General features: G+C 39.1%; 1 protein-coding gene across 4 annotated transcripts in view; it reads right to left on the bottom strand.

Moving 5' to 3' along the window:
* Positions 1-1406: 1406 nt before the first annotated feature.
* SEC24C (SEC24 homolog C, COPII coat complex component) overlaps positions 1407-21695 on the bottom strand; it is a 38685-nt gene continuing 18396 nt past the window's right edge. The window contains exons 8-25 of one of the 4 annotated variants that reach the window (XM_054831180.1): positions 20761-20829; positions 18901-19012; positions 17928-18055; positions 14864-15002; positions 13166-13281; positions 11779-11903; positions 11320-11511; positions 10250-10343; positions 8970-9086; positions 8321-8491; positions 7844-7940; positions 7414-7559; positions 6797-6935; positions 5864-5982; positions 5356-5535; positions 4509-4700; positions 4011-4100; positions 1407-3565 (exon numbers count right to left, since the gene is read on the bottom strand). In XM_054831180.1, coding sequence (XP_054687155.1) covers positions 3425-3565; positions 4011-4100; positions 4509-4700; positions 5356-5535; positions 5864-5982; positions 6797-6935; positions 7414-7559; positions 7844-7940; positions 8321-8491; positions 8970-9086; positions 10250-10343; positions 11320-11511; positions 11779-11903; positions 13166-13281; positions 14864-15002; positions 17928-18055; positions 18901-19012; positions 20761-20829 — 2367 coding nt within the window. In that variant the 3' untranslated portion in view covers positions 1407-3424. The remainder of the gene's footprint in view (positions 3566-4010; positions 4101-4508; positions 4701-5355; positions 5536-5863; positions 5983-6796; positions 6936-7413; positions 7560-7843; positions 7941-8320; positions 8492-8969; positions 9087-10249; positions 10344-11319; positions 11512-11778; positions 11904-13165; positions 13282-14863; positions 15003-17927; positions 18056-18900; positions 19013-20760; positions 20830-21695) is intronic. The other 3 variants (XM_054831182.1, XM_054831181.1, XM_054831183.1) reach the window with 3 other exon arrangements.

Raw genomic sequence — 21695 nt, 5'->3', positions numbered from 1 at the left:
TCCCCCTCCCGGCAATTGTATCCTCAACACGAATGGAAGTGGGTGGTATTTCACTGCGGCACAGCCGGCTGGACACCTGCAGAGGCAGGCACGTACACCGAGATTAGCTCCTGCTGCCGACCATAAAGGGAGGGAACAGAAAACATCTTTTAGTACCAGAAATTGTGTGGGGTTTTAATATCTACCAGTCGGTTTAAAGCTCCCTCTATGCTGCCCTTCTGTACCAACATGGAATAACTTATGTTAAAATATTCTGTAAATGGGAAATTGGGGAGTTTGGGCTACGCTATAAAAATAAAAGTATGCTAGAATTACTACTCAGTCATGGAAGCTTCAAATTCATTCCTTAAGAGATAACTTAATCCCAATCACAATACTTATAACTGATAATTCATAATACAGGACATTAGTCAGTATGGACATGAGCAAATAAGTGTTCTCTGTCTATATAAGGAACAGGTTAAAACTTGGGAATCTTCGCTTTCCTTTGAAAAGTTAGCTCTTGAGATAGCACAGGCATGATCCAGCAGCACAATGCAGTCAGTACAGAAAGACTACCACCCCCATGGCATCCCCACCAGCTCCCCCACTGCCATCATGACAGAATGCTAACAGACATGGGCTCTACAAGGCAATTTCCACAACATCAGAAGGGGTGCTGCCACAAAAATGCCCACAAGTACAATTTACTCCACACGATTAATGTACAAGATGCACAAGGCCCATCATTATCACAATATATCAGTTCTGTAGCAGATTCTGGATATAATGTACATCCTGTAGGAGACAAATCTCAAAAATATTCTACAGCAAACTAAGTGTTGATGGATATTTAGCAATGACTGTCTTGTGCTTTCATACAGATTGGTGTAAGGTTATCAGCACACTGTACAGTATCAATGTTCTAGGCTACAGTCAAGTTACACTGCCAGTTTATTCTGAACTTTATTTTTGCAATTAGCACCTTCCCCTCAAAAAAAACCCCCAACCCCCCCAAAAAAACCACAAACAAAAAAACCCAAAACTCAGCTTCCCTGCTCTTTAACTCTGAAATAGAAGCTCTATTTGTCTGAAAAATTAAGACTGCAGAAGTCTGTAAGTTTACATTGTCACAAAGTAAGGGGAATACTTTCTAAAGCAGACCAAAAAACTCCCACTCTGACCCCAGCTGTTAGAGAAAATGGAAATCTTGCAAAACGGAAGTTCGGAAGGGGCAGAAAGTTAAAAAACATTAATCTAAGCAAAGTAACACCGAGATTAAACAGCACCTTGTGCCTGTTGATTCTTGATGAATTTCTTATCACCGTTCACTGTGAATAAGGAAAAAAAAAGAGACTGAACTTGGTCAGCAGAAGATTGGATTGTAAAGGATCCATCAGCTAGACTTCAGCCCTTCCCATTTCCTCCCTCCCGCAAAATACAGGGTTTGGAAAAATAAGCAGTGTTTATTTACTAACAATGACATAAAATACATCTTAATATATTTTTATTTCTTTACAAATTAAAAGATGCATTGGAAAAAACAAGTGAAGAAAATGAAAGGTTCATTTATGATTTCATTTCCACCCCCCACACCCCCAATATTAATACTAGAAATTAGCATTTGTGGAAGTCTGTGGTTGCTGCGCCTTATATTCCTGGGAAGTTGTTTTTCCCCTCTGGTTAAAAATCCTCTAGATTTTTTGGTTGGAGGCAGTACGTGGAGTAAAAAGTTGGCCACATTCATACAAAAAACGCTGAAGGTTCTGTCAACTACATCTTGAAAGAGTTTCTCCATTACAATTTTCATATTCCCCTTTCTGTGTAGTGATGGGAGGGAAGACAAACTAGCAGCATTAGAAGAAAAATGGATTTATATACATGCTACAGGATACGGAACTAAAACCACAGCCAGATATTTTTCTGATCTTAACAAGGACTTTCCTCTGAAATATCAAGCCCAGATAGTATGTTCTCTAATCCACCCACATTTTTCCTTGCGATTTTAGTGCTACTGGTAACTTAAACTCCTGGGTATTGTAAGAACACTTGTTAGGTGCTCAAGCTAAAATATACAAGCCCCCTTTCGAAACTGAATAAACAAAGCCCTTAGAATTTGGAATTTGATCTACACTCACTCCCTCTTCACAGGAGTCCTCTCATCCACCCTTGCAGAATGGAGCAGAGTGGCCTAAGTGGATGGATTAATCTGTCTGAGGTATTTTAGTTTAACAAACAGGCTTATAAAAAGGCTTGTGCAAGCTGATCAGTAGGTAGAATGGGGGAGGGTATAAACATCCAGTAATGAAACTCTTCACTATGGCCCAGATGCTTCCAATAACCAAAACCAGGTACTTGCAATACCTACTACAGTACAGTCTAAACCTTAGGTTTTGTACCCCCTTCCTTGTATTCCAGGGTACAAAGCAGTCTCAAATTTGCATCAGTATAACTCAAATTCCTGCCTGCTTGCTATAATTCACAACAATATGTTTGAAAATGGCCACTTCCTTATCATCCAGTTCCTACATAGCCCCATATCACCTTGCTAAAAGTATTTTCCGCTTAAGGTTAAGAGGCTTTTGTTCCCACCGCCATCTGGATAGACAAGTAAGCTCTGCAGGAGAGGCCATGGAACATGGATTGAGTAGGACATTACAGAGCCGTGCAAAGAGAAGGAAAGGAGTCACCACACACGCAACGAAGCACTGTCTCTACCCCTACGCTGTTCGGAAGCCATTGATTGTTGCTCACTCAACTATTACTCCATTACAGATCTGCACAGCAACGTATAGTACAGGGGAGATTGTGGAAAGAAATTTACCCTGCTGCCTCCTGGCTTACCATTTATTTTCTTTTTCATGGATTTCTGGTTCAGACAGCCACATGATACATATCTGCTCTGCAATGTCATGTTTCCCTCTCAAGAGAGGGAGACACAAAATGTTTGGCTGCTCCAGCTCCCATCACCTGACCTGCCTCTTGTCCTCCGACCTGCGCATCCTCTTCACACTTGGAGCATGCACACGCACCCATACAAACACACAGCAACTACCAGAAGTTTTGAAGAGTTATCGCTTTTTCACCCAATGTTGAATCATGTACAGTGAACTGAAAAAAAACTACATTCATTACGACAGGATTAGCGAGCATGGGGTAGGGGGGTGAACTCCTGCCAAGCACAGGAAACAATTTAGATACAAGTAAAAGACCTGGTATCAAAGGCCTTTTTTTTTTTTTTTTTTTTAGCCCTCACCAGGAAAATTTTTCATCTCTCATACGGGACTGGGAGAAGTTGAAAGGATTTCTGCGTATGCAATGTGTATTAAAAATTATGGAATTGTACAGATTTCTATGTTGTCCTTTTTGAGGGCGCTGGGCCTTCTGATCAGGTCATTAGTGGAGACTGAAATGTCACTGCTGAGTTCCAGCACCACTCCCTCCTCTAGCTCAGTAGCTGCCGAATCTCCTTGTGCATGTGACACAGGAAGTCCACATATGAAGCCCCCCCACTCAGGCTCTTGTCCTCCACTAGGAAATGTTTGAACAGCATTTCCAGCTTATCTTCTTGCTTCACAATTATTAACTACAAAAAACAAAACAAGAACAAAACCAACAGTGAGTAGTTAGCAGAATTAATGTTCTTGGGAAACCAAGAGCAAAAAGCTAAATAGCTCAAAAATCCAAAGACAGATAACCAGAACCACAGCATATATGGCTTATGTGCTTTGACTTCTGTAACTAAGCTGGGGTAAGCCTCAATCCTTCCTAAACAGAAGGAAAATACCATGTACATGGTTTGCGCAGTAGTATATTATATAGCTCTGAAAAAAGTTTAGGTTTAGACCTATGGTAAGCATGGAATTCCAAAACTAGTAAAAAATTTTTTTCAGATCCTTTAAAACTTAATGTTTGAATCACATTTATGAGATCAGGATGAATAAAGTTCAGCACTGCAGCATTACCAGGCATCACCGCTCTGCTAAAAGGGAAAAGGATTTAAAGCCACGGATGGGGGACAATATTTTTACCTTCATGTTGCGGGATCTCTGCACTTGAAGCATGTCAACAATAGATCGTACTTTCTTTGAAAAGGAGTTTTCCAAGACAGGCAGGGTACTCTGGAATGAAAAATATCCAATCCCCATTAGTCACACGAAGTAAACCAATATTAAAGAAAACTCAGCAGTTTTGTCCTATTACATAAGTGTAGAGATATGTCTACCCCCACTAACATTCAATCTCTTTGACCTCAACTAGTTAAAAGAGAATATAACATGATATCAGAATTAAAGGTCAAATATTCATTCCATTTACGTATCGACTGACCGTCAGTGGAGATGTGGCTTGTCAAACAAAGCTTGGCAAAAGCATGCCTGACATGCCCAGACTAGGGACATTTCTACTATAGTTTCACATACCTGTGTTTCTCTTGTTCCTAACATGAAAAATTTAACACTGTTTTCTCACTGTTTTAAGTTTTGGGTGACTGTCACAGACACTAGCTCCCACACTGCCATCCAGCTCACCAAGGCGTTGCTAATCTGACTGAAGGATGACACTCCAAAGAGGTTCTGGATCAGGCTTTGCTGCACGTTGACTCCCACCCACACAAAGATGTTCAACCCGTTCTCCAACAGGTATATGTCACTCTTGGAGAGACGTTCCTCTGAGTTCCGGATTGCTGCTGGCAAGGAGTCACTGTCAACTTCTGCTTTGGTCTGTTTTAGAGTGAAATAAAAAAATAAAATAAAGGTTATAAAACAAGAACATCTTATGAAGTCCTAAAAATTTCTGCCACTAAGACCCCAATGGTTTTCTCATTTCTAGGACTCATAAGACTGCAACAGCTGTGACTGAAGTATCATCTTCCTTAGCTTAGTTTTCTTACTGAACGTGACACAGAAGCAGATCAGAGACTCTTGGTCAGCAAAAGAGAACATAAGGCCGCAGTGAAATTACTCTGTAGTTCCAATATTACCTCCTGGAGCAGGAATGTAATTAGTTGTTAGTATTATTCCAGCAACTATGGTACTGAAAAGTTGGAATAGTATGTGGACTTGTCCTGCAATGATGAAAATTGCTACATAAAGTTACAAGAAGCTTTGGGACTTTTGAAAGATTATGAAAGCGTCAAAAGCGTTGTCTTTGCCACAAGTCACATGCTCACAGCTCAGGAAAAAAAATCCCCCAGCAAATTCACAAGATGCAGCAATGCATCTATCACCATGTGGACTTAAGTGAAGTATCCCAACAGATGGTTGATCCCAAATCCTTCTCAAATCTCTTTCCCTTGCTAAAATGTAAATGCCAGTCCTTATGATGAGTCAAGACAACAGCAAGTCTCAAGTGGCAAGAATATCCTGAATTACTTACCAGGGGCAAAAGCCTGGGATAAAAGAAAACATTTGTTTCTGCCACATCCATGGATGTGACTAACTGACGAATGTAGGCACGATCATCCGTTGTGACCTCTGGACCAGGCTGAAGGACGTCACTCTTCAACACACAATTCAAGTACACAGGAAGAAGCTTCATGCATTCAGGGAGGATCAGCTACAAGTCACAAGCAGACAGAAGTTGGTCAGCTGTCTTACTGAATAAGCTTATGTTTGACAAAACAAGGGTTGCATGAACCAACAAAGCATGGTACAGCTGTGAGGAGTGAACACTGATAGTCTAATTATATCACGGACTTGCTAAAGTAACATAAAACTCATTCTCAACTAGAGTTTTACTTGCAGTCTCACTGCTTCCCCAAGTCTCCTCTTTGCAAATTTCTGCTGAGCACAGCAATTGACTTTTTCTGAGTAGGTTAAGTAGGAAGGTCTCATCACCTTTTAATACTCAAGCCTGTGATTCAAGTGAAAGCATTGGAAGTTACCTGTCCAGCAGAAGAGGGACTAGCACAGTTCTTTCGATAGCAAGCTAGGATCTGGGCACACTGGTTGATCAGTGCATCTCGTACAGTCTTTACTGGACTACCCAGAACTCCACGATATGCTGCACAAAGAGGAAAGAAATGGATGGCTATCAAGTGATTGCTCATGAACAGTAAAAAAACCCAACACTACTTCCACAAAGTAAATCTAAACAACTATTGTTTATGAAAGCCTTTTTTCCCCTCACCTTCAAACTTGTGGGAAAGAGATGATACCTTTCTACTGAAGATCTGAAAAAACTCATTTACTTCACTGTATTAAGTATTCTTCAACTGTCTCTCTCCCATGTACTTTAAAATACACTTAGTCATACTTGAAAGCATGGGGCACTATAAAACCTCTTTTTATAGCCTGGCCATCTTTCTTTAATGGACTGAAAATGGACTGTTTTTTACATTTTAATGGTGATAAACAGACACAACCCTAAATATCTGCTGGATTTATAGGCTTTTACTGCAAACTAGAAATGGTAAATAGAGTACAATGAATAAAAGTATGATATTTAACCCAGATCTATGAGCAAAAGTGACCATTTCCTATTCCTAGAGCTAAATTCCGAAACACTTAAAGAACAATCTAAAACAGTCCAAAAATAAATACAAGGATGAATTCAGACAGCTCTCAATACAAACCTCTCTTAAAAAAATTTAGACAGGAATTTGTATGAAGGATAAGCCTACACCCTCTACCTGTACCTCTCGTCCTAAGCAATAATGCTATCATCACAGCTTTATGCTCTTTCCCAGAAATGACTGAAGTATCAGGATTGCCACCTGACATTTAATGCAAAGAGAATAAACAGGTGTCATTGGATGACAACAGGCATATTAACAGCAGCTAAAGGTTGGAATTCTTGTTACCATATTTACCCGTACCATGTTTAGCCAAGTAGTTGATGAGCGTGTCTGTCTCACAGTTTCGATAGAGGTCAGCAAGCTGCGTGCAACAGTTTAAGGACAGGTTGTGAATGCGGAGTCGTCGCTGTCCTGCACAACTTGTATACAACAGAGCACACTGTAGGAGACAAAAATGCCAGGATATAGAAAAATGAGGTCCTGCTACAATAAGAAAGGCAGGGTTTGAATATATTTCATTAAAAACTAGGACTCAGATGCCTGAACGAGTAAGATAATTATGTAAAAAACTTGCACAATAAGCTAAAGCATATGCTAAGAATCAGGGTCAATGAAAGATAACAAGCAGCAATGTTAGCAGTTTGTATTAAGGAAACTGTCTTGGAAAACAGATTGTAGTTTGAAGCAGTCTAGGTCACCCTGAGAATAAGTATGCTGAAAGGTCAAGGGCATAGTAAGGGGCAGAAAGAAAGAATTGAACAGTTCCTTGAAGGAGTGTCTAATAATTCAGTTCAGAATGACCTCATCTTTTTCTGCAATTAGCACTCTCCCCAACTGAGATTTTGTTCCCCCTTGACACAGTTTTTTGACAATTCTTAATTATCAAATCACTTTCTCCTAGAAAGCCTACCCCTCACCTGAAGGAGTGCACCACTGTCTTCACTCAGTTTGTCATCATGCTTGAATTCCACTGTGATTGTTTTATCACAGTCCAAACCTGCCATCTCTACGTCAGTTGTGTTGCTCATATAGAAAGCTCCAAAAAAGTCAGTTGCTCGAATACCTAAAAAAGAAAAAACCCAACATGAATCACAATGTTCAACAGAATAAGACAGACAACCTTTGGAGCCCTGAAAATCCTGTCATCAGTGACACCAAGTTATCTTGACAGATTTCAGCAGGGATCTTTGCTCAGTCTGAACAAGAGTCTTAGAATTCCAAAGCTTTAGCAGAGCTTTTTGCACAGACTAGTCTTAAGATGTTTTAAATTGGGGAAAAATCTGTTACTTCCCATATGACATCCTTGAAGTGGTCAATTTATTAAGACTCATTCATGCCAATACCCACCTGTGCTTGTGCGCACTCTCATTACAGCATCAAATCCCACTTCTTTCTGGACATCTCTTCTCAAGTCATTCAGGAACCTGTCCTGGTCTGTCTCCAGCTAGAACACAAGCAATAATTCAAGTTTCACACTCCCATAAATCAGAGCTGTTCCATAAACTGTGAAGTAATTTAAAACCAGATTCTATCTCCTGCAGTCTTACTCTAAAAATCAGCCATCACATAGGGCTCAGCACCCTGCTAATAAAATACTGTGCTAAAAGATGAACAGCATAACTTTTCTTGTTGTTTTTGTTATTAATAGAGATATTTTGTGTGAAGACATAAAGCTAACAAAATAATTTTGGTGAAAACCTTGAAATTTAGGTAGCAATTTATTTCCAAAGAAGGACTTGTTCACTATGGTTCACACTATGAAAGAGAACTCTTAACTAAACAATTCTTAGATCAAATACCAGTCTGAGTCAACGTCACTCTTACCTGGAAATACGCATACTTATAAATGGAGCCTCCCGTCTGGTATGTTACTACACCTAGTGTCGCCACATCCAAATACTGGTTTGGAAATAGGAACAGATCCACACAGCAGCCCTGGGCCACACAGTCCTTGGCTAAGTTGTTGTAAAAGCTTGTCTGTGGTTGAAACAAAGTCTAAAAAAGGAAGTCAGAGATGAGATTGGAAGTTTGTGGTAAGAAAAAAAAAGCGAGATCCAGTTTATAATCCCAGTCAATACACTTTTATACATTAAGTCTCTCTTCAGGGAGATTAGGATCATATAAATTCTTCCTGACCCTGCCTGTGAAGAACTGTTGAATATTGCAAAAATTACTACACACCTTGCTTTAATTGTAAGTTCAGCACATTTACTTTAGTCCAGCTATGGTATTTTATCCAGTATAAGAATCTAGATGTATTTTTTCTTGGTCTCATACCAGAACTGTCCTTATGATGTCAAGTCTACACAGCTCTGAGAGCAGAAGATAAAAGTCCAATGTTAAAAGACATTAGCTGGGATGGTCACATTACGTGCTACCCTTGTAATTTTTTTAATGTTGCTTCAGAGTTATTTTATCTCATAAAAAGTATACTATACACCTGTAATGTAAGCATCATGCAAGTCATTATTACCTTCTCCTTATCTGTGTTGATCAGTTTCTTGTCATCCCTGTTCTTTAACTTCCCTGGGGCCTCTGCGATGGGCAGAGAGGTGTGGAAAATGAAGAGCTTGCCAGCACACTCAGCTGCCTGCAGGAAAGCCGAGTGCAAAAGTACAGGTTAGAAACATTTACAAAAACTGTAAGTGAAACTGATTCAAGAACAAGCATCCTCATTACTTCTTCACATCAGGAAGGCACTCTATCAGACACACAGGCTCAGTGATTACTTCAGTGGTACCCAACACAGGGAATACAGCTTACTGGTCAGTTACAAAAAAAAGACAGTTTCAGTTCTACTGGACCCCTGCTGGTTCCATGGCAGGGACAAAAGGAGACACAAAGCAGTAACCAGGACTCAGCTACAAAAGGTTTTGCACAAATGTGTTAAAGAAAAGATAGCTTTCTTCTCTGATTTGCAGCAACTGAAATGTGGAAGAGAGTCACAGAAATGGCAAAGGATTTTGTAATCTGAGCTTCAACAGATCATTAATTTTAAATCAATAACCTATGTCAACACTAGCCAATGTTTAGTAGGTTATTTTTTCTCTGACACATACAGTATGTAAACAATCAATTAGTAATTTATATGATTTCTTGATTGAACAACTGTCAGGAAAACTGAGTTTAAGAGATTTCTAGGGGCTTACGTGACAGACAAATAGAGCCATATGAACAGTTTTGGACAGAATCATACAGGCAATCAATTCGATCAGTATATACAAGTCAGAATTAGATCATGCATGTAATTATCTGGAAGAAGCACTGGAATGGAAGAACTTCAGGAAAGGTTTACTTGGTTAGGACATACACTTCAACAGATTGCATTCTCTCCTTCTATTTAAGATTGTACAGGAGCTTTAGGCACAGGATCAGAAAGACACCGTGTTACAGAACTCAATGAGACATGACAGACTGCAGCACTTGGTTTTAACATTGGAGGGTCTCTTTTTTTTTTTTGGTAGGTTCTATCAACTGTTCAAATCAAATCTGAGTTACCTGGCTGGGTTTAAGCCACATGTTTTGTACTTTGAGCAAAAATTATTAAAAAAAAATTGGGTAGAACAGATAGCTACATAGAACCAGAGGTACATGCACTCGAAGAATGAGCGAAGTACTCCCTACACGTAGCACATCTACTACAAGGAGACTTACGAAAAGCTTTACAACAGTCATCTTAGTGCGCATTAGCAGAATATGAACTTCAGAGTACTCAGACTGAAAACAATTTGCCATGACAATGCATTTACCAACCTTCAGCGCCTCCAGCCCTGCTTGAATCACAGGTGCAAAAACAGTTTCTGTTTCTCTTGTGTCTGCAAACATTTCTGGAATCTGATCCAGCAAACTAGCAAAGAACAAGAAAAATGAGGAATTCAAGATTCCATTTAATTGGAAAAGCCACACAGTTGCAGTTGATGACCTATCAGACCAAGGTGGTTTAAACAGAAATCCCTAATATATCTGTAAATTTGCATAATTTTTACAGTATTTGACATCTCATCATTTATCTGTGAAAAAAATGATACTTTGTCATTCTTCATTGCTTTCTCTCATCCATATCCTCAGTGCTTGCTGTATAGCCTCAACTGATGCCTACTCCAATAGCTCTACTGTTTTCCTGCTCTTTTAATATATTCCAATATTTATTGCTAAGTAAACTCTTAGGAAAGACTAGTGACACTTGGCCTCTGTCTGCCAAGCATCCTGTGTACTATTCAAAGATCAATACGTTTAAACTACAGTTTTGTATTTATGCTTGTTAATGCACTACAAAACAGGCGAGAAAGTTTCTCTAAAAACATGCAGTGCCAGATCTAGTTCCCAAAACATTGTTAGCTACACGCTATAGTTTAATTACAGTTAAGTATCATGTTAAATAGTTTGCCAAAATTTGCTAATTTCTCTTTCTTTACTTGAGATTTTATCTTCTCTATCCCACTCACTCAATTTTCTCCACAGAAATTAGACACCACTGTTGTCTCAGTTTAAGGCAACTGCCTAAATAACTGTAAAGACAGTGGTTCAGTATTCTTATAACTTTTACTCTGCATCATTCTACTTGTGTTTTGTTTTTTCACAGAAATGCCCTTCTGTGCTAAATCCCCTTATACATAACCCCTGCCAAGCTGGACTACGAGTCAAATACACCCCCCTACCCCATCAATTTTCCCATCCTACTTTGTCAGCTTAATTTCAAAGAGTATAGGAAGTTAAAATACATGGAGTGACTTCTAGGTGAATAACATGACAAATAAGCATGCAACACTTGAATATAAAAAACAAGCAGTTTACTACACACATTGTAAATAAATTTCTATTACCTGGCAATAACCGTCCTGGACTCGTTCACATTCACCAGAAAACCATCAAGGAGTGGCACAAACATATCTGCCACATCTGAGACAACCATCATTTGTGGCTGGGCCAGTGAGCTCTTCACATTATAGAAGTGTAACACTTTGTTGTAGGTGACAAAGCCTACTCGAATGGCTGATTCTTCCATGTTGCCTTCCCTGTAAAAGACATACTTGCCTTCGCACCTAAGTAGGCAGCGAAATCATTACACAGAACCCAACATAATAAGGGATAAGGGAAAAATGAAAGGAAAAAAATTATTTTCATCTAGAAAGGTACCCAGGAAGATGTTCCGCTTGGCCCTTCTCTCAAGAAAAGTTTGATAGGATTATCAAATAATGTTTTAATTTCTAGCTTTTTTAAAAGGGAAAAAAGTGACAGTTTCCCCCATTTTGACTGGCTGCAGTGGTACACAATATACCTACCTGGGCAGGAAATCTATGAGCGACTTTAATTCTTCACATATTAGCCTCACTAAGCCACTCTTCACAGCATTGTAAGACACATCAATCATGAAAATGAAAGCAGGTGGACTGGGAAACTTGTTATTCTGTGGAAGAGAGGGAAGAAGTCACATTATGGCCATATAATGCAGCCCACAACAGCTCTGTAACACAGACAAATGAATGCTGGTCAAAACCCTAATAGCTTTCACGTACTTTTCTACTAATGAGTGGTAATTGTTTCCTCAGATCATTCTCCCATCTCTGCCCAACTAACAGACATGTAAGCACACTGTGCTTGAAATGGACTGGTATGACATGCCCTAGACTGATTTTGCCATTGCTCAGTGAAGAGCAGGCTAGTCACAACTAAATCATCTATTTACATGACTAGGCCAGATAGGGAAAGGAGACAGGGAGGTTTCCTGCCAATTCTCAAGACTTTGGAATCTGACTAGAGTTGTTCTAGGTAATTTCATCAACGTAAAACAAAAGATTTTCCTCTGAGGACTGCAACCTTTCCCTTCTACTTAACTATCAGGTTTGTTTTAGTAAAGAAAAACTTGTTTCAGTCAATAGCTTTCTGTAGTCTATAGGTCACACTGGAAGAAGCACACAGAACAAAAGCAAAACAGAACTTTAAAAAAAAAGCTCAGAAGATTGTATCTCATTCAAATTAAAAATGCTTCTTACGCTGTTAGAAGCAAGATAATTGGTTTTTCCCTTAACTCGAAGTAAAGCTGAGGCATCAGAAAGTAACCAGTATAAAGTTGCAACATTTAGGCATCTATTTTCCCAGCATTTATTTCAACAGAGATAAAAGTCGCTTTAATAAACTCCTTGCACATACTTTCCTTATTCCTTAGAAGCTATTTATTATTTAAATCTTTAATTTAAAGGTGAACCAGCTCCAACAATATATATTTCCACACTACTCTTGCGTTTTTAACCACTATGGCTGTATTTGAAATTTAAGCTCAATAGATAAAGTTTGTTTTAGGCAACAGGTGGCACATTGCGTAGTTACTACTGTACTTTTCTTGAATCTCTCCTACATTCTTCTTCTGCCCCAAGAACTATTGCAAGAGTCCCTCCTGCAGAGTTGGTAAGGTAACAGAGCTCCAGAAGAGAATGACAGCGGCAGCTATAACAAAATTGTATTATGTCATGTGTGATCAAGACTTCCTCTACTCTGGGAAGTAAGCAGACAAGCACATTCTCTTACACAATGAAGGGGGGTGGATTAATACTGTTAACTACCTCTGCCAGTTAGAAAGCAGCCCCAGACAATTCATGTCATTCTTACTTTTTAAAAAGCCTGTTTTCCTAAAGCAAAACAAAATACAGTAATAAATACATACTACTGTACCTTGCAATAGTCAACTGTTGCTAGAAACTCATAAGACCCCAGTGATAACTCAGGTCGATCATAGAAGTCTACTCGTTTTCCAGTATGATCCAAATGCTGGAAGTAGTGAGGTGGCACTGGGGAAGGGAAAACATATTTGGCTCAGTGACACACCCATGATAAACACTGACTAGAGAGCTAACATGACAACAGCTGTCTCAGAACTCCAGGAAAGCTAGCTGGCACACTGTGCTAGCATACAAGTATTACTAAAAATATTCACGCAATTTAAGAGCATCATTAAAGACATTATTGCACTTCTCCTGAATCTCCTTTACATTCTCATTTTACATTTCATATCAGAAATGTCACTACCATGTGCTCTCAGGATTCTTTTGAATGATTTAGTCCAAAGGAAAAATGTAACAATCTTATACAAGTAGTAACAAATGACTTACAATAGAGATTGAGGCAAATTACAGGCTACAACATTAATGACTCAATTCAGACTTACCACAAGATTGAGCTCCTTATTCTGCAATATGAGTGAATTTTTTTGTTCCCTTCCCATGCTGCACAAACGTAAAGCCTTCTAGGCACACTCGGGTGCAGAGACTGCCCTAATCCTTTTGTCAGAACAGACAGGGCACTTCTTACAGTGGATTGTAAAACATTACAAAGGGGGAACCGAATGTGTAGCCACATGCCCAGTGCCCAGTACTTTTGTGCTGTACCAGGTATCAGAAGGTAAAATGGGAGTTAAGTTTTCGCCTACAAAAGTCAGCTGCAGAAACAAAAAAAGCATTTACCTTGTGCCCCAAGAACTACCATGACAGAGTTCCTCCTGCAGAATTGCTAGGGTGACAAAATCTATTCCAGCTATAGCTGCCTACAGAGCTCCAGGGCAGAATAAAATTTGATTATCTATAATGGTAGTATTCATCACCTTTTAATTATTCTAAACATTAAAAGTTTCGACAGTTCAAAAGAAAACAAAGTGATATCATTAACACTGTATATAAGCACCTATCGCTCTTCTGTCCAAGTACACATCCAGTACAAGCTAATTACCCAATTGTTTTTGAGGAGCAAAACCAAACAAATTGCTCTGAAGTATTAGGTACAGCTACATTGTATTTTCACAGCATTGCTTTCATCAGCAGTCTCTGAGCATCCCTCCCTTTTCTGCCCCTGCTCAGCTGTTGCAGGTACAGCCATTCATACAGCTGCTGAGTGAGCAGGGACAGGGAACGCATGCAGGCTGAAAATCACCAGACAAAAAAGTTTTTTCAAAAATTGACCATTTCTAACCCTTGTCACCTTCCATTTTGGTTTATACAAACAGTTGTACAGCCTAACCGAGGTGATTAGAACAAACAGTTCATTAAAAGCCATCAGTGCTACCAAATGAAACACTCAAACCACCATCCTAAGAAAACAGCATAATTTTTCAAACCACCATACATTATGCTACAAGTATCTCATCTTAACAATTTGGTACAATAATACTGCAATGCATAAGTACCTACTTAATTTGAACATCCTTTCAAAACTAAGCACTGAACATGTTTTACAATGAGTTTTTTACAAGACTAAACACACATAAAAGCACGGTATACAGTATAAACGATCATAATATGATAAAGATTTATTGGCTTGCATCTTGTTCAAAGATCACTCCAATAGAGCCTACAGACCAATTTCCAGAAGAAAACTTACCCTCAGTGACACAGCTACAGAAACAACACTGGAACCTCCTTCCACCCTCAATAAATTGCATAAAAGGGCACATGTAAGCCTTGCACCTATTACATCGGACAGGACCAGATTCTCCGTGGTCTACCAAATAAGGAAGGGTCTGTGGAAGCAAGGGAAAACAGAAAAGACAGGTCACATGATGAGAAAGAAGTGACCACACATATTGCAGAGCTTAAAACTATCTGCTATTTAGCATTTTTGGCAGCTGTGGGAGAGAGTGCAGGGGGTGGGGAAGCCTGAACAAGTATTTTGTAAATGCTATTCAACCCATGCTCTAGCACAGCAGTTCTCTGTGGGCTGCAGTCATTAATGGGCTATCCCACTTGGACATAAACAAGTACTTCTGCATGGTGCTGCACTAATTTATATAGGAGCCTGCTTGAGGAGCCTGAGCAGGAGTACCACACGGCACAAACGTATCCCAAGTGAATGCAAAAGACTGAAGCCATGCTAAGAATAGCCATAATAACCTCATGGGAGTGAGCGTACAATTTACATTTCACCACAGGCTGGTTGTTTTAAAAGCAACTCTTCACCTCTTATATTTTTCCCTTGTAAAATGCAAGTTTTTTGACAAAATAGAAGCCAGTCACTGCATTCCATATATTCAATAGAGTGTCCAGACTATCTTAAAAAATGTCAGCTGGTAAGACTTATTTTTGAAGTCCACTATGAAATACAGTATATCCATAAGTTCTGCTTGTCTTGATCCCACTGTATAGCAAGTCCTCAAAATTGTTATGTAGGGATACCATTTTTGAACTTACTGATAATATATTAATTTTTTAGCCAAACCAGAATAAGATGCTTGGCAACTTCTGCAGCTTCTCAACCTCAGAACATGCAGGAAGCATTTTAAAACGATTAAGACAGAACTCGTGCAAGCTACTACCTGTGTTCATAGTTCAAAGCACCTTTCATAAATAAGAATCTAGCTCAAAATAAAGTTTAACCACTTTTAAATTTTCTGACACAAAAGGTGTCCAGTCTTAATTCTCTCAGTCACCCTAAACCTCTGATCATGTTTAAGAGGCAACATATTCCTTGACCAGGAGTTGAGCAAATGTTCCAGCCACTTTCTTACTTTTCATGTCACAGACATGCCACATCTCTCATCCAACCTCACTACTCATTTATTGGCAATACAATGGTTTTGCAGCCAGTGTTTCTCAGCTCCTACCGCCCAGGCTGACCTCCTCAGAGGAAACAAAATTTCAAGTTTTCTGACTGCCAGACAACATTGGTATTGTACTTCCACACAATAAGCTTTTTTCCTCAGCCTCTCCCCCAATAACGTACATGCACACAAACTACAAGGGTGCTGTAAACATGCAGTGCTATGCCTAACGTCACTAACCACTTATTCCCAGAAGGCACAGAGATACTTCTTTCTGAAGCCTCAGGCTTTGCTTTCTGAACTGTGCGTTAACATTAGGGCAAAAGTCCCGTATCTGGCAACCAGGTGTTGAATTTTTATATATTCTAGATTTATCCGAATGCTGTATTTTAGCTGAAGGAAGGTAGACTTAGATTTGTTATTAGGAAGAAATTCTTCAATGTGAGGGTGGTGAGGCACTGGAACAGGTTGCCCAGAGAGGTTGTGGATGCCCCATCCCTGGACGTGTTCAAGGCCAGGCTGGATGGGGCTTTGAACAACCTGGTCTAGTGGAGGGTGTCCCTGCCCATGGCAGGGGGGTTGGAACTAGATGATCTTTGAATTCCCTTCCAACCCAAACCATTCTGTGATTCTATGATTTTCACGAGACATTTATCCTCTCATTAATGATATGTTAAGCTTTAGCTCTGTTTACAGTCTTACTGCTCTGAACAGCTGAGCCTTCATCTGTTGGAATGGCCTCTCCACAGGGAGTTTGCCCTTGCCATAAAGAACTTTCCAATGCTAGAAGCTGACCAGTCTCCAGGGCAATTTTCCGATCCTAGCCGTGTTTTTTCTGGATATCACAAGCATTTGTTCAAAGCATAAACACACCAGGAGACTTAACAACTAGTTGTTTGTAAAGCTTCTCTGAAAATGTGTGGCTCTACAAGCCTCCAGGTTTCTTAAATAAGATCACATTCTCCTATTGTGCTCCTTTTAAACTCCAGGCACAATACAGCAACACAGGAATTAACTTCACGACTCAGTTTTATGACAAACTGATTTTCAAAATCCAAACCATAGTTTAGGAACATTAACAAAATGCAACAGGAAAAAACCACCCTTAAAGCCCAGAGGATACTCTACTCCTGAGCAGATGCTAAAGTCAAGTTTAACAGGGCACAGAACGCTGCAAATATATGCATTCAAATTTAACGTGCATATTTGTCCTTATGTCACTGCTCCAAGCAGGCTAACAATACACAGTAGCCAGAGTATTTAGCCTATTTTATAAAATTTCTAGCTCTGTAATATCCTTGAAGCTTTCGTGTTCTCAGCAACCAAAGTGGGTAAAAGGCTAGCTAGCCACACGTTACACCTAGAAGGAAATAAATGCTGCATTGAGCAAGGGCAGAAATACCAGTGCAGCTCAGCAGTGCCCAGCACTCAGTCTTGTGCTGTCATCCCACACAGTGCTGTGCATGTACATGCATGTTAGACAGCTTAACCAGTGCCGCTTGATACATTCTCATCCAATTCCACAACTTGACATCCTAGAAGAGACTTAACATCAGTGATTAGTTACTATTTAAATACTTTAGGCCAAGAAAGAAATTGAGATCAACTGGAAGTGTACAGGTTTCTGACCATCCTAGTATTTTGTTCATTTGGTCATAGTGCTTGACAGTTACTGCAAAAAAGCTGAAATTATCACGGCGATCAAAATATTAAATGTTTTGAACACAAAACAGTTCTTCTGCCTTACAGATCTCTACCACACAGTTGTGGGAGAATCAATGTTTACCTAGTCTTTATTACTTAAACATTCCTTCTCAACCTATCTGTTAAATGTTGATATCTAATAGCATTCTCCAGATGAGTTCAGAGCGCATATAGTGCATATGTAACCCTGCATACGGTCCTCACCTCCTCTGGGGGTAGAGTAGCCAGCGGTTTTATGACAGCAGCTAGAGGAACTTGGGACTGTTTGGCCATATCTGAGGTGCAGGGAATATTGTAAGATGTGCATCTTATGTAGCGGGGGCTTGCGTTACCTGGGGAACAAAGAAAAAATCCCCACAAATTTCAGTACAAGTTAAGTTTATATTCAAGAACAGAAATAAAGACACCTTCGGTTGTGTTAAGTCACAGAGACTAAGAGCTTATCTAAACAATAAATTAATTTCAATCTATGTGAAACTTGAATTCCAAACAAAATGCCTCTTTACTATTACATATAATAAAAGCCCTTAACTCAAAGCAAATGAACTTGACTCCACATCAACTTAAACCTCTAAAAAGGCATTCCTGTTTCACTCTTTTTGCAGACTAAAATGTACTATAGTCAGAAGACTCAAACATTTCTACTGTTTGATTTTGTACTTTTGGCTGAAGAGTAAAGCACTTGATTGTAGAATTTGATTCTGAAGTTTTAAAGGAGCTTAAAATTTCCAATAAAGCACTGGAAATTAAAAGATGAAATATTCTTTCTCTATGAAGCCCATGGATCAATTGACATCCCACACATGACTTAAAAAAATACAGTTCCCAGTCCAATTCAAATGATATTGCTAGTAAATTTCAGTTCTTAACTGTCATTGACATAGCTCTACAGAAGAGGCTTCATTTGCTGCTTTCTGATATCCCTGCTAATGCTGGTCCCAGGTACCTGCCTTGGAAAACATTTTTTACTTGCAAATGGGTTACTAGCTACCAAACAACCAGGAAAATCTAAATTGAGATCAAATCAACACAGGACTTGAAGCTAAGCTTCTGTTGGTAAAATACACAATCCCAGCCACTGGAATCATTCCTCAAACCTTTCCTTTAAAGACATACACAGTTCTGTCACTGACGCTTTAGGGTTTGTGCTTTGTTTAGGAAAAGAAAAACATTTTACCTTGATCCTTGACCACAAAATTCGTAGTAACAAGAGGTGGGACCTGCCCTCTCACTCCAGTGACAAATGGTTCTGACCCACGGTTACTTCTGTCATCTTCAATCACTTGAATCTATGATGGAAAACATCACATTAATGTTTGGAGGCTTGGTTTCAAAGTACTGTAAAATATAAGATTTGTATCTGTAAGGCAGTGAAAAGGGGACCTGAGGCAAACGTTACTGTCTCTAAAAATAAGAAGTCTAAAGCAAACAAGTTTCGTCAAGCAGTCACCTCTCAGTTTAATGACTAACAATAAATTACAAGTTACAAATAGCATTTTTCCTCAAGTATTTTTAGCAGCATATTTTGTGATTTAAGGCCTGATCTAAACTCATAAAATCCAAATGCGGATCAAGAAAGGAATTTTTGGTAGTATTCCCCTGTATAGTGCTCCTAGCTAAATTAAAATTAGAAGCTTCTGTAAGCTTCAGGATGAAGGTCTATAGATAACCTGGCCTTTCCTTTCTGTTATGTTCCCACTGTTTTCATAGCATGCGTTTATTTCTAACCACTGTAACTCTGACCTAAAGACAGATGCTTGCAAGCTCAAGTGGAAGTCTTCATTAGTCCGTGGTGCTCAACTATTTATGTTTTGAATTCTGGGGATGTGGGAAGTGAAGTCTCAGTAAACTTGTCAATGAACCAAGCTTAAACTTCACAAAGCCAGTAAAAATCTTAAATTTCTTAGTATTTCAAATTCTTCATTGATGCAAATATGCTTAAGATAATGGAAATGCATTAAACAGATTTACTTGACTAAAATATCCACTGACCTTTGCATAAGAACAGAAAGTTGTAGAGATACACAGTTTTAACTACACTTCCATACTGGTGCCTGAATGAAAGCATTAAAGCTAGCAATCATTATTCTGATCTTATTTTGCCACCAAACACACATGCCTTTACTTAAACTCCGAAATGCAGAAGTTTGCATGGAAGAACTTCTACCCTCTCACTAAGGATTCCAAGTTGCCAGCAGAAAGCCTCCCATAGCATGAGACAGTGACTACTCTAGGATAAATCTAGTCCCATTTCAAAACTCTACAGACTGACAGACATTGGTGATCTCACCACTGGTAACTGTTATAGAACCAACTTTGTCTAAGTGAGGAAGAAGTGATACGAGGGTACCAGAGTCAAATGCGGTTTTTTTGTCCAATCCAAAAGGTAGCTGCTTTTTACTTTCTTTAGGTAAGATTCTCTACACATAAATATTAAATTTTCAAATTCAGAATTTAATGGCTATGTATGAGCACAGACAATGAGAGAATGTTTATAGCTCCCCATGCCTCATATTAATCTACTAGAAGATTTACATCAGGAATTAACATCAAAACAAAACAGTTCATCTGCAATTTTAGAACTTCAAAGTATTAGCCCAGTACTAGTAATCAACAAGAACAGTCATCAAGTTCTGCTCAAAACTAGTAGGAAACACTGCTACAAAGGCTCATGCTGTGTGTATGTTAACACGAGACACACATTGTATGGACAATGATACTGATGGCTGACACTGAAAATGTCAGTTGGAATCTGATGAAGGAGACATTTTAAAGATCAGACAAAGTGAAGGGGAGACATTCTTCATGATCTGTTTCTGAAACAGTCTGCTTTCTACTGCCTCACCATTCATCACAGAAGAGAAGATTTTAACAACCTCTTGTGGTGTAATGTTACTCATTTTGATAAGGCAAGCAGAAGACACCAGGGAAAGGGTAAAGGATTAATGATGGAGGGTTAGTGAGGTGAAGTTCAGGTTTCAGGCATGCACAGATGGTCACCAACACACAGACTACAATTGACACATACAGCACTTACTGGACTAGGAATTGCATCTGGGTCTATTCTGTGCCTGGGTTTCTGCTGGGGTGGCAGCTCATTAAGTTGCTTTTTTTTTTTAAAAAAAAAAGAGTGCCACAAAAAATAAAAGAAAAAGAAAAAAGAGAAGAGAATAATAAAACAAATAGTAACAGAGTTACTTCTCTCTACTCACACCTGTAGCACCAGAATTAGATACATTTGGACATTGGTTCATGCAACAGGAAACATCAGCTTCTGCAGCATACACCCATCCCAAAACCAGTCTTGCCAGGATACTGGGCCTGGAGTCGGAACACATTGCTAACAGAGGTAGTGGCTCACATGCTCTTTTTGGTTAGAAATTGGGGATTTATGCTTTAAGAACATGCTAAAATGAAGGCAACTGACACAAGCCATTTAAGATCTCATTTAGTGGAAGAGAAGAGAAGCAGGCAAGCAACTGAAGACTTCCTATATTCTATGAAAAAATATGGTCATAAAGTTAGATAAACTTGGAGTCTAAACAGATTATCTTTTTTGAATAGCAATAACTTCTGAACAGTACCAGTTCAGACCCTGATCTAAGATGTAACTCAAGACTAAATTATTTTTATAGTTTTGAAGTAAACTGCTTGTAAGCACTGCCCTGAAAAGATTTCCTGTTATCAAATGACTGTGGCCTTCTGAGACAATAACAGAACAGCATTAGCACACTAGTGGCAATAATACTGCCAGGCTTAATACTACTCATCATTGCTAACCATTACACATCACTGCTTATCCTTTCTCAGAACCTCCATCTGAAAGATAATCCAAATTTGAGAAGTTGTCCATATTTGACTGAAGTAGTGTCATGACCTAATGACCAAAAAAACCACTAACCAGCTTTTTGAAAGATGACAGGAAAAGGGAAATAAAAAGCACTACAATTACCTCCTATTAACCATACTTTA

Source organism: Grus americana, chromosome 7 (assembly GCF_028858705.1).
Source record: "Grus americana isolate bGruAme1 chromosome 7, bGruAme1.mat, whole genome shotgun sequence".
In the NCBI taxonomy this organism is placed as follows: Eukaryota; Metazoa; Chordata; class Aves; order Gruiformes; family Gruidae; genus Grus; species Grus americana.
The sequence above is the reverse complement of the archived record's forward strand: the minus strand, read 5'-3'. Positions and strand labels throughout refer to the sequence as shown.